This window comes from Prosopis cineraria, unplaced genomic scaffold (assembly GCF_029017545.1).
Source record: "Prosopis cineraria cultivar Desert tree isolate PC_DT_omini unplaced genomic scaffold, ASM2901754v1 PC3, whole genome shotgun sequence".
NCBI lineage: Eukaryota > Viridiplantae > Streptophyta > Magnoliopsida > Fabales > Fabaceae > Prosopis > Prosopis cineraria.
In genome coordinates, this window is record NW_026555334.1 from 32,430,449 (window position 1) to 32,446,813 (window position 16,365).

At 32.1% G+C, this 16,365-nt stretch overlaps 1 protein-coding gene and 1 long non-coding RNA gene across 5 annotated transcripts; one reads left to right on the forward strand and one right to left on the reverse strand.

Annotated features, from left to right (window-relative positions):
- Positions 1-246: 246 nt before the first annotated feature.
- On the forward strand, positions 247-2,061 carry LOC129304781 (protein CHLORORESPIRATORY REDUCTION 7, chloroplastic). Of its 3 annotated transcripts, XM_054944571.1 has the most exons (5): positions 247-395; positions 833-971; positions 1,241-1,374; positions 1,510-1,794; positions 1,868-2,061. In XM_054944571.1, the coding sequence occupies exons 2-4, from the start codon at positions 857-859 to the stop codon at positions 1,783-1,785; spliced, it is 525 nt and encodes a 174-aa protein (XP_054800546.1). In that variant the 5' UTR covers positions 247-395; positions 833-856; the 3' UTR covers positions 1,786-1,794; positions 1,868-2,061. The 3 variants fall into 3 exon arrangements, with proteins under 3 accessions (XP_054800546.1, XP_054800544.1, XP_054800547.1); XM_054944569.1 differs by having other exon boundaries at positions 1,510-2,061; XM_054944572.1 differs by having other exon boundaries at positions 258-395; positions 884-971; positions 1,510-2,061.
- A 783-nt stretch (positions 2,062-2,844) lies between these two features.
- LOC129304782 (uncharacterized) lies at positions 2,845-6,104 on the reverse strand. Of its 2 annotated transcripts, none has more exons than XR_008591779.1 (2): positions 5,633-6,104; positions 2,845-4,058 (listed from the first exon to the last, which is right to left on the reverse strand). It is a non-coding gene; the product is annotated as an uncharacterized LOC129304782 (long non-coding RNA). The 2 variants fall into 2 exon arrangements; XR_008591778.1 differs by lacking the exon at positions 5,633-6,104 and adding an exon at positions 4,220-5,033.
- Positions 6,105-16,365: the final 10,261 nt, after the last annotated feature.

A 16,365-nucleotide genomic window follows, 5' to 3' on the forward strand; every position in this document is an offset into this window, starting at 1 on the left:
GTTTGATAGAAAATATAAAGTGAATTAAATGGAAATATACAACAGAAATTTCTGAGTTGCTCCATAAAATCCAACTTTAATTTACTTACAATTTTAAATTTAAATTAGTCGAGGGTGAAGGTTTGAGCAGGCAAGGGCAGGATTGAAAATACAATGAACTGTGAGGGTGATTATAAAACCCAGGGATGCATGTTTTATCTTTTTTTTTTTTTTTTTTGGTAAAAGTGGTCATCTAATTATCTTCAATCCCAGCATGTACCTACGTTCGCGTTCACTCAACACCTCCGACGCTATCGTCTTCACATTCTCGCGTTCCCGTTTGAAGATTCCACTCTCAGTCTCAGACTCGCCTCAGCCTCCCTGCAATTATATTTCGTCCTTTGGCTCCTCCTTTGGTAAGATTCCGTTATTGTTCCCAAGATTTAAGCCTATATCTTCATTCTATTGATGTCTTCTTAATTGACCTTAGCCTTTTCTCTGGATTCTTTTAATTGAGAAATAATTATAAGAATAAAAGGATGACACCAAGGTGCTTGCTTTATAGTATTCCGCAAACTGCGAATCGAATAGAAAATAAAAATGTACCACCGCTGTTTTCTTGGCCTATTGAGAAAAAGTCTTCCTTTAGGCATATTTAGTCATCAAACTAAGTTATTAGTATGTACGTGTAAGAAGGAATAATCAGATTTCATGTCATTTGAACGGGAAAAAAAGGAATTAGACAGCATTGGAGATTGAATAAGTGGCATTAGTTAATAATTAAGGTAATGTAGACATATATATTATTGTTGCCGTTGTAATTCCCTTGAGTTTGTGATGTTTATTGATACAGAGAGGAGTGGAAAAGGCATGGCGAATGACGATTCGTGTGACTCTATTGCAGAGATATGAATTAAGTTTAGGCAAAAGAATAACAATGGATGGGATTTTGAATTTGAATATTCAGCTCTTCAATTCTGGAGTTCACTACTGTAAGCTCTGAACTCATCTTTCTTTCGTATTCAAGGCATTGCCTTCTTTGAACTCTTTCTTTTCTGCTCTGGTTCCTATCCCACGACTAGTCCTATTTTCTCTTCCTTCTGAAATAGCCTAGTGATCCGCTTGTTGTGCAAGTGACATTGATGGGAGTGAAATAAACCTGTGCTTGGTCGCATATTCTCTGTAACCAGTAACTACTGATACATATTCTCCGTCCATATTTAAGAAGAATCTTGGCATTATGTTAAACGATTGTTTGCAGCTAAAGAAACAGCGAATTACCCTATTGGTAGTCCAACACTTCAAGCATCATCTCCAAGCCAATTTCAATGTCATGGCTCTTCAATCCATCAGAGATTGCCTCTAGTGGCAAGGGGCTGCAGAAGCACATTGAAGGTAAAAATCTGGGTGAAAATTGTGTCCCCTTTTTGTACTTGAGATGACTTAATTCTCAAAACCTATCTGATCTCTCTGGAACTTTCAGTCTGGCTGCTATACAAGCTAATCGTAATATTTGATTTTTGACGTCAGGTTTGTGCAATGAGGAGAAGGAGAAGGGCAAATGAGAGGACTGGAACTTATGTACTGCTAGAACCAGGCGAGGAAGAGAGGTTCGTGAGTGAGGAAGAGTTGAAGAGTGCGTTAAAAAATTGGCTTGAGAAGTGGCCAAGCAAGACCCTTCCTCCTGATCTTGCAAGATTTGATACCATTGAGGAAGCTGTTTCCTTCCTTGTAAGATCTGTTTGTGAACTGCAAATTGATGGAGATGTTGGTTCAGTCCAGTGGTACGAAGTCCGCTTAGAGTAAAGGACACAGGTACACAGCATTGGCTATGTTTTTTTGTTTTTTTGTTTTGGAAACATCACATAACTGCACTTTTATGGTTCAGTTGGGAAAACATTAGTGGCAATCTCCATCGTGTTCAGTGTATTGTATCCGAATACATGCATTCTGAGGCTGCGGAACAGTTTCTTATCAATCACTTTAAGCTAAGCACATGTTAAAGGTCCTCAATCCCTAGTCATGTACAAGTTGTCTAGTTCAAATAAATGATTAATCTATTCATGTTATATCAACAACAAATATTGTTTTACAAAATTAGTTTCATGGATTACACTAGACTATTATGTATTCCTATTGCTGCTATTTTTATATATAAAGTGTTTTAAACTAAATTTTACATACTAATAAAAGTTTTTTATCTAATTGACATCATATAAAATCACAGTAATTTTTCAATTTTATACTAATAATGTCACAATTAGTATTATGATGGTAGTGGGTACAATACACAATTCTTTCATTTTTCAAAACAAAGCAAAATTATATAATTATTCAAAAATATCATATCAACACTTATACTTAAGGACAAAATAAATCTTTAAAAAATACCTTTTTCTCTCTGGTCTTATTTATAGAGCAAAGAGAGAAAAATTTTTTTGTTCTTATTTATCAATCACATCACCAATGTTTCATTACAAATTTTTTTTTATCCTCCATTGAATTTTGAAGAGAAAAAATGTTATTAAAGTATGTATATTTAATAGGAGTAAAGTTGAGAATTTATCAAATTTTAAGACAAAATTAATAAATTTTAAAGTTTTCCTTAATATTGAGAAAACATATTAAAAGTAACTTATAAATAAAATCAAAAAAATATATAATAATATTTTTGCATAAACATACTTACAACTAGTTTGCTAGTGCACTTAAGATCGACAATAAACAAGCTGCCCCCCCCCCCCCTCTCTCTCTCACACACACAAATTTTAGATGCGCGCATCGTTGTGCCTATTTATTAATGCTTCAATTTCATAATTTCAGTAACTTAGTTGAAGCGCAAAATTTGTCTCATAGACAGATAAATGAGAAGAACATAATTTTGTCTACATAAACTAATCTAATGTTTTGTAAGTAATGTTATTAGGCTTGCATTAGGCTGTGCCTATTTCACAAAAACCCAATAATTTACCAGATTTTAAGAAACAAGTAAATTTAGGGGACAGCAACCTGCAAATAAAAAACTAGCAAGTCTTGAGCCAAATTGGCTAACAGAATTGATCCTTTGGTTACAATAGAATAATATTTCATTCCATTATAAACTTGCATGTGTCAATATTTTGTCCCCAAAAAAAAAAAAATTCCTCCGCAAGGTTGTCTCGCTGTGCCATTCACTTTCAGAAAACTCAGCCTTGGCTTTGCAAGTCACTCCCTGTAGAAGAGATCAAATATAAGACGGCAAATCACAATACCTGGAAGCAGAGGTGGAAGTAGGTAACAAACTTAAATGAGTTGATTTTCTCCAATCCTGAGTTCAATCTTCAAGCCATGAAAATGGAAAGCTATACCACGATACACATAAAATTAGGAAATTATGCTCAAAATCAATGAAGCAGCGTATACTTGTTTTGACGACAGACGACCTGGCAATGACCAATTAACAATAAACTAAACTGAAAATCAAACGCTCTGGTCTCTTGAGTAGGGCAAAATCAAAACCATAATCCAGACAGGCATCAGTTTAATTGATCACCCATACAAGAAGAGCTTGACTCTCAGCTGAAACTAAGGTCCCACAACATATTACATTAGACCTCGAGAAGTAAATTATTTGGGCTGAAGTTGACTGAACTGAACATCTATAACCCCAATCAAATGGTAAAGAATTATGCCAGTGATGAACGAGAGAATCCGAAATACTTCACATCATTAATCCCTAGAAAACTTGGTTTACCGCTACTGACAATGGAATGATTTTTTCTATCTGAAGCAGCAGCTAAAATTGATAGAGCAAACAACTTCTGGTGACAGCTTCCATATATAACAACTAAACAGTCAAATAACTAATTCTCTGTACACAACTCTTCTTTCAAACAGCTTTCTATGATTACTTCCTCGATAAAGGAAGAATTGATTAAACCCAAATATACAAAAAGCTTACGACAGAAAGGCAACAAGAGTAAAATGGTAAGATACATACCACTGAAATTTCCCTGACTACCAGAACTCCTCAGGTGACATTCGAACCAACTCACCATCAATCAAAATATCAAAAGGTTCTGGTTTATAATCAGGATTACCTAACCACAATTGGCAACTAAATTACAAGGTCACCGAGAAAAACCAAAGGGGTGGAGAGGGATAAAGCATTAAACATGCATCAAAATGAAGCAATCTGAAAAGTAACTAAATCTTCTTCATGACAAACAACAAATTTCAATTCAGAAAACAAAATTGTCACCATGGTCAAAACATGAAGTGCGCTTAAAGTTTAAGCATCCATAGATATTTGAATTTGTAAGGAATCCACATAATAAGGCACCATGGCTTCAAGAAGACGATTGATCAAAGATGAGAGGCCAAATCTGGTGAGGTTTGCACGGATGGAATTATGGAAATCATAGTAGTCGGAACTTTCAGTGGTGGCTTTAACTTGGTAAATAACTGCACTTGGATCTTCCTCATTGTTCCTTCAGCTTCTTCACTCATGTCACTGTTTGCCTGTTACCCTTGGTAAGAGTCGGTGAGAAAGACACATACACGAAGAGAGGCAGAATCTAGGGTTTAACCATTAACCAGATTTTTTGCACTGCTGGATGAACAGAAGAGGCAGCAGAGAGAGAGGCATGCGGGACGATCCTAACTCTGAATTGTCTTTGTAGTTAGAATCCCAACGCTGAAATGCTTTTTTTTTTTTTTTTTTAACTGAAAGATGCATTAACTAATCACCGTGAAATGATTTTAAAGTCCCATCCCGCAAATATGCACAAGTGCATCCCATCCACAGATGATAGAACGTACCGTCTTAGTCTCTCAGTAATAAACATTCAGTCCAATTATTTTGCAAAACAAGAATTCAGCATAAAAACTTGTTTAATTCAAGAGTTTAGCACAAAATTATCACTAGTTAACTACAGGAAAATGTTAGAATATTCATAAATATTATGGATTTGCATTAGTTAATTAAGCTCAAACAGAATAATTTTTATGATCTTGGATGGACCGTGATAGATGAATCATACAAGTGAATTCAATAGACAAAGGCCCGACCTATAATCCTGCAGCCGTTAGTTATTTTCTATCTCTTAACTGGATGGGTTAAAGATAATGTAAGATAATTAATTAATTAATTAATTTATGTAAGCGATTACTAAACTGATCCATATGAGTTAATCAATTGAAAGCCAAAACACGATATATAAAGTTTTAGTTTTCTCTTATCTCCATTATCTCCGCACTCATCGAAAAGCTACAGTAGTCTAATCGGTTGTGTATTTATCTATGCTCAAGATAATTAAGGTGTCACGTTCAAGTGATTATGGATTCATTAGGTACAAACATCACTTTACTCAATCTTATTTAACTTATAAGACTTGAGATATTAATATAGTACGTGACATCAGAGCAGGTTACGAATATTAATTTGTAAATCTCAATTTATTACCTTATGCGTACGTTTACGGATTAATAGAAATTGCTTTCAGAGCATGTTAACGTGCCCAATGATTCTCTTTCTAACCTTTGTCATTCAGTAAATATGAGATTTTGTTTAAAATTGACGTTTACGACATGGGTGAGATAACAGCGCCTTAGCATCAGGCCTTTGTCTAGCATCCTGACATGAACCATAAACATGGATTCAAGATTTAGTTACCGACTAGATTAGGCACCAATTCGAAATTCTTCCCTTTTATTCTTGCCATCATTGACGCCGGAGGTGAGTTACTGTGCGCCGTTGGTGCTGTGTGGTCGCTGGAAGCAGTTCTGTTTAGTTCTGCAAAAGTTGCTGTTGCGCCGTCGCTAGACGCAGTTTGCTCGACAGAACTCCTTCCTGTGATCTGCTGTAAACGCACCTTCGGTGGAGATTGCGGCTCCGTAGTTGCAGGCGTCGTTCTCACCTGGTCTAGCTCCTGTCATCGGAAGGTGCTCCAGGACAATTGGAGATGGCTGAGCAGGCTGCTGCGTCATCCAACGCCCTGGACCTTCTTTGCCCTGCGTTCTCCTACGCGGCAGTGGCAAATCCAACAACAGAGTCAGAAACTATGGGTGCTGGGCCCAAAATTCATCTGGGGGCCAAATGTTTGGGCCCAGTTCTATTATTTTTTTAAAAAATATGTTATTTTTGTTAATTGCGTTTTGGCCCCAATTTAAAATTACCATCTTGGCTCATGATTTTTGAAATTTCTGATATGGCCCCAAGAAATTTTTGAAATTATCTGTAAATCCCTTAACTTTCATAATTACATTTTTAGACCCAAATCTATTCTATAATTACCTATTACCCTCAAATAACTTTTAAAATCTCACTTAAATCCTGAATTAGTTCTTTAGTTGCCAAAAGACCTGAAGGACTTTTAAAATTATTGTTTTGTCCTAAAGTCATAAAATTTATGGCTTTATAAATTATTAGTGATGCTTAAGATCTTATAACATTGATCATGGACATACCACATACGTGTGACATTATTAATATGATTTTGATGGTTGGTTTTGAGGATAGAAAAATAGCACTATTTTAATGTGTTAAATATTTATTATACCCTATAGGTATGAAAATGTTTAATGCATTATTTTGTGTGGACTTTTATATGAGCTAAATTTTAATGGTATTCAAGCCTTCTTAATGTATGATTATATTTTCATAATTGATAATTGCTTGTTGGGAAATTCTGTTTTATAATTATGTTGTGCACACATAATTAATATTTTCTATTTTCTATTTCACGATTTTAATTTTTGCTTTTGTGCAACTATTCTTTATGAAGGCTCTCAATAGGACTAACTATGATGGCTGAAAAGAGTCCCTGAATATGTATCTTACCATTTTTTTAGAAAGATTTGGCTCTAAGAGAATCTAAGCTTGCTAATCTCTTTTCTGAATCCAGTGCTTCTGTAAAGGCCTTCCATAAACAATGGAGTGAGTTCAACTGGATCTGTCTAGTGATCAAGTACACAATTGAAAAATGAATTAGGGACAGTATTTCTGAAAATGATATTATAGTAAAATACTTAAAAATTATTAGTAACAAATACAAGAGGCTTGACAATACTCAAAAGAACTATTATTTGTTATTACTTAACAATACTCGATATGACGGAGTATTTAGTATTAGGGAGCATATTTTAAAGCTTGTTCATTGCAACAACAAGCTTAAATCATATGGGATTGACTTGAGAGAAAGTACCTCAGTTTATTGTGTCCTTCAATTATTGCCACTAGAGTATGCATTCTTGAGGACTTCATACAATTCATAAGAAGCTGAATAGTCTGTTAACCAAATAATATCAATAGTCACTCAAGAAGAAAAAGTTATAAAAAAAAAAGAATTCTTCTCACTTAGTAAACTATGTTTCTCATGGCTTTGGTAGCAAAACTGAAAGGTCATATAAGAAAAAAAGGAAGAAGCTTGAGGCCCCAAAGCCCAATAATCTAACTTTTAATAAAGATGGTGATAAGAGTGAGAAGTTGAGAAAGAAACTTTTAAGGGATTATGCAATTATTACAGGAAACTTAGCCACATTAAAACTAATTGCTTCCAACTAAAGAACAAACAAGAAAGTGAAAGTACAATTTTTCAAACTGCTCCTCTAACTCTAGTTGTTTTGAGTCTAATATCATTGAAACTTCTTTTGACTTATGATGGCTGAATTCTGATGCCATTGTGTATGTTGTGAATTCTTTACAGAGAGGTTCCAAGTAAGGCACAAAGGTCTATCTTTGACATAGCAAGGAGCAAGGCGTTAGTTGAATGCATTGAAACTATTTCTTTATATTTAAATTCTAGACATATTTTAAATTTGAACAATGTTATTTATGTACCTTCTACAAAGAGAAATTTAATTTCAACTTTTGCATAAGATATTTATGATTATTCATTCTTCCAAGAAAATGAAAAAATTGACATTCTTTTTTATTTCATTAATGTTGGTTGTGTTTCCTTGATATATAGTTTATATTAATTGAATGATTGATCACTTGAACTTCATAATCTCCAAATTAATGCTACAATTGGGCATAAACGTCAAAGGCCAAATGATAATTCTTCTATGTTATGGCATCATCATTTAGGTCATATCTCTAGAGAGAGATTGGAATATATGCCCAAGCAAGATGTCTTTCAAGACCTTAATTTCTCAGATTTTAATACTTGTGTTGATTGCATAAAGAGAAAATTCCTTATTAGAGCTAGAATTAAAGGGGCAAAGAGGTTTGAAAATATTTTAGACCTAATCAATTCAAATATCTGTGGACCTATTACACCTGCGGCTATAAGCAGTTTCAAATATTTCATCACCTTCACAAATGATTACACCCGTCATGGATGGATTGAACTCCTGTGTAAAAAGGGTGAGTCTCTTAACGCATTTAAGAACTTTAAGGCAGCAGTCGAATTGAAATCTAGAGCTATCACTTAGGGCCGAGCCCGTCAGGCCAGCCCTTTTAAGCTTGAAAATAACTAGAGCCAAGCCACTATTTTGAAAGGAAAAATGATAATTCAGGCTTAAAAGGATCAGCCCTTTTAAGCCCTTTTATTATTTTTTTAAAAAATTATAATATAAAAAATAAAAGATTAAATATATAACTCAAAGAAATAAACATATTAATGCATTCATCTATTTAAGATTTAGTTGATAATATTAGCCAAGTCTAATTTTTATTGGTATTAATTCTGATACTGTTATTTGATATTAGACCTAAATGTTTAAGTTTTCTTTATTATTGTGGTGTAAATTGATTTAAATTTATTTTCTTTAATTTAATTTTATGTATAATAACTTTTTTATGATTATAAATATATTTTTTATAATTTTAAATTGAAAAAAATATAACTTTTACAAAGGGAACCCTTACATATAATAGGGCTTATTAGGGCTAGTCCATTTAGGCCCTAGCCCTTTAAGGGCTGACACTTTAGGGCTATCCTGGCCCTAATTGACAACTCTATTGAAATCTAGTAAGTTGATCAAATGTGTCAAATCTGACAGAGGAGAAGAATTTTATGGGAGATATACTGAGACAAGTAAGAACCATAGACCATTTGCTTTGTACCTTCAGGAGCATGGCATTGAAACTTAGTATACTGTACTTGGCGCCCTGCAATAGAAAGGGTTATAGAAAGGCAAAATCATACTCTTATAGATATAGTTGGAAGCATGACCAATCACTTCTCATTGTCGGAATTCTTGTAGGGTGATGCTCTTAAAACTACTGTTTATATTTTGAATCAAGTTTCAAACAAGTTAGTTCCAAAGACTCCATACAAATTGTATTTTGGAAGGACTCCCGCACTAAAGCATATCCGAATTTAGGATTGTAAAGCACAAGTAAAACCCTACAATCCTAAGCTTGATGCTAAAACTATTGACGATTTCTTTATTGGATATTGCATTCAAATCTCATGGGTATAGATTCTACTATCGAAATCACACTATTAAGGTTATTAAATCTAACCGAGCTGAAGATGCCTTAAACAGTAGGAGTTAAGTGCCTAAGTATATCACTTTACGTGATGAAAGCAATATATTGCTCATGCTTACCATGACAAACCCTTATGTTGAAAGAAATACTACAGTGGATTAGCATAAAGCTGAAGATAAACCACCTTTAGAGGTTGATGAGAATTTGGTTGTTGAACCAAGACGATCTCAAAAGGTTCATAGGTCTGCTATTCCCAATAATTACATGGTGTATTTGCAAGAATTTGATTTATATGCTATTGATAGTTTAAATGTAATATCTTACCAAGAGGCTATTTCTGCACGTATTCTTCTGAATGGTTGGAGGCTATGAGTGAAAAAATCGCCTCTATGTACCACACGTATAGGAGCTTATAGAGCTACTAAAGGATTTTAAACCAGCAGGTTGCAAGTGGGTCTTTAAAATAAAATTAGAAGCTACATGTGAAATTAATAGATATAAAGCCAGACTTATAGTTAAAGGCTACAACCAGAAAGAAGGTATCGTTTACACAGAGACCTTATCTTTGATATCCACTAAAGATGCATTTAGAGTAGTAATAGCTTTAGTTTCATAGTTTGATCTTGATCTTCACTATATGGATGTCAAGACTGTATTATTAAATGGTGACTTGTATAAAGAACACAACCTGAAGGTTTTGTTGAATCTGGTAAAGAACATCTAATGTGCAGACAGAAGAGATCCATCTATGGGCTAAAACAACTTATAGGCAATGGCATCTGAAGTTTGATGAAGTTATCACCCTACTTGATTTTGTTGAGAATGTCTCAAATTAATATATCTATTAGAAGTTTGATGGGAATGATTCTGTCATTCTTGTTCTTTATGTTGATGATATGTTACTAGCTATTAATTTAATGGATTTCTTTAATAAAATAAAACACTTACTGTCTAACCATTTTGACATGAAAAATATGGGTGAAGCCTCTTTTGTTCTTAGGATACAGATTCATTATGATAAATCTCATAATGTTTTTGATTTATCACAGACCACCTATACCGAGCGGGTACTTAAGAAATTTAAAATGGATTCATGTTCTCCCTCACCTGCTCCTGTTTTGAAAGGTGAACTATTGTTAGAATTACAATGTCTCAAAGATAATAAGAAGAGGGCTGAAATAAAAAAGATACCATACGCTTTTACTGTTGGCAGTCTTATGTATGTTCAAGTGTGTACTCAACTAGATATAGCCTTTGCCATTAGAGTGTTGGGTCGATACTTAAATGATCCAGATCTGGATAATTGAAAAGCTATTAAGAAATTTATTAAGCATCTTTAAAGTACACAGAATTATATGTTGACCTACAGAAGGTTAGATTTTCTTGAGGTTGTTAGGTATTCTAATTTTGATTTTAAAAGATCAAAAGATCTTTAAATTGTTGTCTTTTCAGATTTAGATTTTAGCTCCTGTCTAGATTATTGTAATTCTACAATTGACTGCATTTTCATGTTGTTTAGAGGGATAGTTTCTTGAAAAAGTATAAAGCAAAAACTTACAATAGTTTCATCTATAAAAGTTGAGTATATTGCTTGTTTTGAGATTACACGTCAAGCTATATAGTTGAGAAAGTTGATATCTAGCATACACTTAGTTGAGTTAATATCACATCCTCTAACCAGTTACTTTAATAACAAGTTTGCAATATACCATGCTAATAACCAAAAAAATTCCAATTGTACAAAGCATTTTAATATCAAACTTATGTTTGTAAAAGAAAAAATTGTTGAGTCTCAGACTCGTGTAATACACATTCTTGACACGTAGATGCTTGCAGATCTGTTGACTAAGGGCTTACCTATAAAAATTGTTTAAAATCATATAACTTATATGAATATTGTGAATTCTTTTGATCCCTTGGTTTAATGGGAGTCTAAGGATCTTTTGTATTGTAATTTTTCTTAAGCTTTGTTCTTTTTTCTATGAGTTATGTTCAATTCTATTAGATATGTCTATATCATTTGCATCACCATAAGATTTAATGATTCTGTTGTGGTATGCTATACAAATTACTTGTTTTCTCATAGGAATCAATGATTTATGTTGTTGTCTTATTGAACTGTATTTGAAATAAAATTTTATATTTTATTCAAATTATAAGACATTATATCACTTGTTTCCTCATAGGATCCAATGATTTTATGAAGTTTTATTTTTTGAATTTTGTTGTGATTTGTTTATACAACTTGCTTAATTAATACAATTCAAATAGGAGATTGTTAGAATATTTATCAATATGATATATTTGCATTGGTTAATTAAGCTCAAACATATTAGTCTTTATAATCTTGTGTGGAGCGTGATAGGTGGACTAAACAAATAAATTCAATAGGCATAGGCCCAACCTATAACCCTGTAGCTGTCAGTTATTCCTTATTTTTTAACTGACTGGATCAAAAATAATGTGAGATAATTAATTAATTAATTAATTTATGTAGGTAGTTACTGAACTGATTCATATAAGTCGATTAGTCGATAGTCAAAACACGATATATATATATATATATATATATGTATGTATGTATGTATGTATGTATGTATGTATGTATGTATGTATGTATGTATGTTTTCCCTCATCTCCATTGTCTTTGCACTCACCGAAAAGCTACAGGGGTCTGGTAAATTATGTATCTGTCTATACTCGAAATAATTGAGATGTCACATTCAAGCGGTTATGAATTCATCAGATATGCACATTGCTTTACTCAATCTTATTTGATTTATATGAATTGAGATATTAATATAATAGAGAACTCTTTGGAATTACTACAAGCTGATTGGAAACCTTCAAGAGAATAGATGTAATTTAATTGCTGATTTGTAATAGGTGGTAGGCACGCATAATAATCACAGGAAATTGAACAAAGTGGCTACCGAAAGCGACAGAGTCCGAGCCATGAACAAAATCCCTCCCTTTTTATCATTACATCCTTGGTCTGGGGCAACATTTTTTAAGGTTCATTGTGTCAAACCTTTGTAACAAAATATCACCTTTCCTCACCCAAAATGTCATAGATTCCATTCAAGAACAATGCTTAGATTCTTGCTAGCATACTAAATTTGATTTCTCTAACTCAAAATTTCAATAATGCATAACTACCGACTAAGGTTTGAAATTGAAGTTTCTCTCAAACAATGATTTCATTTATCAACGAATAGATACCTCCATGTACAAAACAACAGATCGACAAATAAAAATGAATGTAGGAGAAAGACTTAAGTAACATCTATCCCGTGATTTCATGTCTTCCAAGATTTTCCTTAACCAAAGTTGTTTTAGCAGCCATTAGCCTTAATTTTAAAATATTTAATACTTGGAGATTTACCTCCAAAATGTTGATGCCCACTGTCTGCATGTAATGATTTTCTCAGAAAAATTTGTTTGACATTGTCCAAAAGATGCGTAGGGTCGCTCAACCTACGCAAAAAAAAAAAGGAAGACATGAAGCACTAAACACGGCCTAACAGGCCAACTAAAAAATGTCATCATTTCATACCACTGTTAGGAGAGAAATTCCAGTGAGAAATTAGCATATTGGATTCCATTCAACCAAGGCAGCGTCCTTCAAAAGAAGAGCATCTAAAAGAACAACTGTACTCGGTAAATACTATATTCAAGCCAGCAAATAAAATAAAACAAGTATTATATCGTAATTCGCAAGTGCCAGGTGTAAATTACCCCTTGAAGAAGGAAGAATCCAAAAATTTCATACCACATTGGGATGCAACAAAGATAAAATAGAATTACAGAAAAGAAGCCTGCGGATTGAAGGAGAAAAATGTGGCTGAGAGAATGTGAAACGCCACTTACGGCCTCTTTACAGATAGCTACGGCGCGTGTAAAAGAGAATGGTAGCGGCTGAAGGAAGCACCGCGATGATGCAGCTCGAAAGCGACGGTGCACGGCGGAGGGAGGAAGACGTGGCGGAGGGAAAGAGGAGGAATCAGGAAGCTCCATTCTGCAGAGGGAACGCTGCAGTGGGGTCGGGAAAAAAAAGCAAGAAAAGAGTGATTACGAGGCACTTAGGCATAGAGTCAATTTTCTTTTTTCTTTTATTTTTTATCATTTTCTAATATTATTATTCATTATCGATCGTGGTTGGTTTGACAACATAACTCCACTCCAAAGATGTAAAGTATAGCAAAAATTCTTGGCAGAGAAAAAATATAAGGCATGACTTGCAGATAAAGTAAGACTGTTAGAGGGAGCATATCACTCCGTTTAAAAAATACAAAACATCTTTTAATTTTTTTCAATGTATAAATAATAGTTCTTAAAAAATATTTTTAATAAATAAATAAATTATTCAATCATTTATTTTTAAGTGAGACTCTCTATTTATTAATGGTAAACGTAAGTAGATAACCAGTGTGTTTGGATAGTAAATATAATCGATTTTTGGCCCAAAAAATCGATTCTCCAAAAAATTATCCAAACACTCACTTTTTTGGAGAATCGATTTTCAGGCCAAAAATCGATTATTTTCGGAAGCTGAGAATCAGAGCTTCTGCAGAGAAGCTTGTCCAAAATATTGGGGAAAATTACAAAGACAGGCCCAAGCAAAAATTACAAAAAATGCACATAATTTAATAAAAATAAAACCAAATTCTCTTCTTTTCTCCTTTTTTTTTCTTAATAAAATTTGAACTTTGCATCTTCAAAAAATTGATATTTGGTATTTAAAAATTAAATTATATAGTAATTTATATAACTAAAATTGATTCTAATTAAATTATCCAAACATCTTTAATTCTGTTAAAATTAATTTTAGAAAAATAATATCCAAACAGATTGCGTTATAACATAATCAATTATGATTAAAATCTACCACTTAATCAATTATTTTTATAATCTATTATACCCAACTGAAATCCAAACGCACCTAACATCAGTTTAAAAATAAGTAATTTACTTATTAAAATTGTAATTTGATTTAAAATACATTATACTTTGAAAGGTGGGAGTATATTTAAAATGGAGAAGAGAGAGTAATAAATAGGGAGAATGACGAACAAAGACCTTGTTAAAATATTAATGTCAAATTAGAACTTTTTAACACTGTTGTTTTCAAATTTCAATATAGACTCTACCATATTTTAATATTAAAATTTTTAATTTGACATTAATGTTCTTGTAAGATTTTTATTTGTCATTTTCTAAATTATAAATAACAAATGAAAAAGATGAGCCAATGGATTGGAATGTAATGGCTTGTTTGAAACTGATTTTGTTTTATTATTCTAAAAACTAATATTTTTTAGAATATGTTTTAAGAATAAAAAAATAATAAAAATGAGTGTTGTTTTCATTTTTTTCGTTTTTTGAAACAATAATTTTAAAACACTTAAAAGATATTTTTGTTTTTCTATCCTTCAAAATATTTTTTATTTTTTTATTTTTAAAATTATTTTTAAAAAATATGTTATCAAATAAATTTTTTTATCTTTTTATGTCAGAAAACAAAAAATTATTTCAAAAACAGGTTGCCAGCCCAAAAGTTTGGAGGTAAAAGTAGTTATGTGAGAATTTGTTTGATGGAAGATAGGAAGTGGAGCATGATAGTGTTGGTAGCTGGATTCGCAATTTCTCCAGCTCCAACTCCAAGCGACACCCGGCATTCACGTCTGAACGCTTGGTTGACTTAGCAACGGGGCCAGCACGATTGACATGCTCTACACTACACGTATTCCATCCAACCAATTTTATATTCATTTCTTTCGTCATGTATTCCAGCATCATCATTTTTTCACTCTACATATCAAATCACTTTTTTTTTTATTTATCCATAAGAATTTTCTTATTGAAAATTAATTTTGTTCAAGATATTATCAATTACTAAATATAAATACGTCATGTTCCGTCTGATTACTAAAATAAAATAAAATAAAAAGATTAAAAAATTAAAAATAAAAATAAAATAATTAAAAAGGATGGTAAATTACATTCATGAAAAAGAGGGTAATTTAATTTATTAAGTTAGAAATTATGATTCATGAGATTTTTGAAGGATATAATGATTTTTACATTTGTATTATAAATTAGTGAGTTTTATTATATTTACCATCAGACGGAAGGATGATTTAATTTATTTTTATATTATTTTTTTAATTTATTTCATTCTAATAACCAAACTGAACCTCACTTTTTTTATTTTTTGGCGCCGTTTAAAAATATAAAATATTTTTAATTGAATCTTATTCTCAATAAAATAATTATTTATTTTTAAATTAATTATATTTTTTCATATTTATTCCTATTTAATAGGGTGTTTCATCTTAAAATAAATATAAAATAATTTATTCAATAAAAATATTTTTTTAAAAAAAAAGATAATGATTATACCTTAAAAAGTTAAAGATGTCTTACATTTTTTAATATCTAACTTTTTAAAAAATGATATATAATTTTTAATTGAAGGATTAAGTGTTTTTATTCCAGTTTTTAATTACAATCTTTTTCATCAACACAACGAAAAACACGCCCAAACAAGGACACATCTTCAATACTAATATATTTATAAAGAAAGCATCAGAAATGGTATAAGGTTTGATATTACGCCTAAAGTAATGATTATTTATTTTTAAAAGGCTTTTCAGTATATTTACCTCTGAAATGTTTTACAAAAAGCAATTGCGAGATTTGCACGTCAAAAGGAGTGATATCTCCCGCACTATATATTTCTAGGACAAAAACGTTCTTTAAGCTAAAGACTTTTTTCAAGTAAGCATGCCAACGTAAATTTTGTGAGTTCCAGTCTATGTTATTTCCACTTGATCTCTCACAGTTTTTTTTTTTTTTTTAACTAAAGTAAACATGTGCTAATGTTGACTATTGAGATGCAGGTCAAAAGATTTTTTGACTGACAAATGTCAGATCAACGAGTCCAAATAGACATTTATAACCTGCAC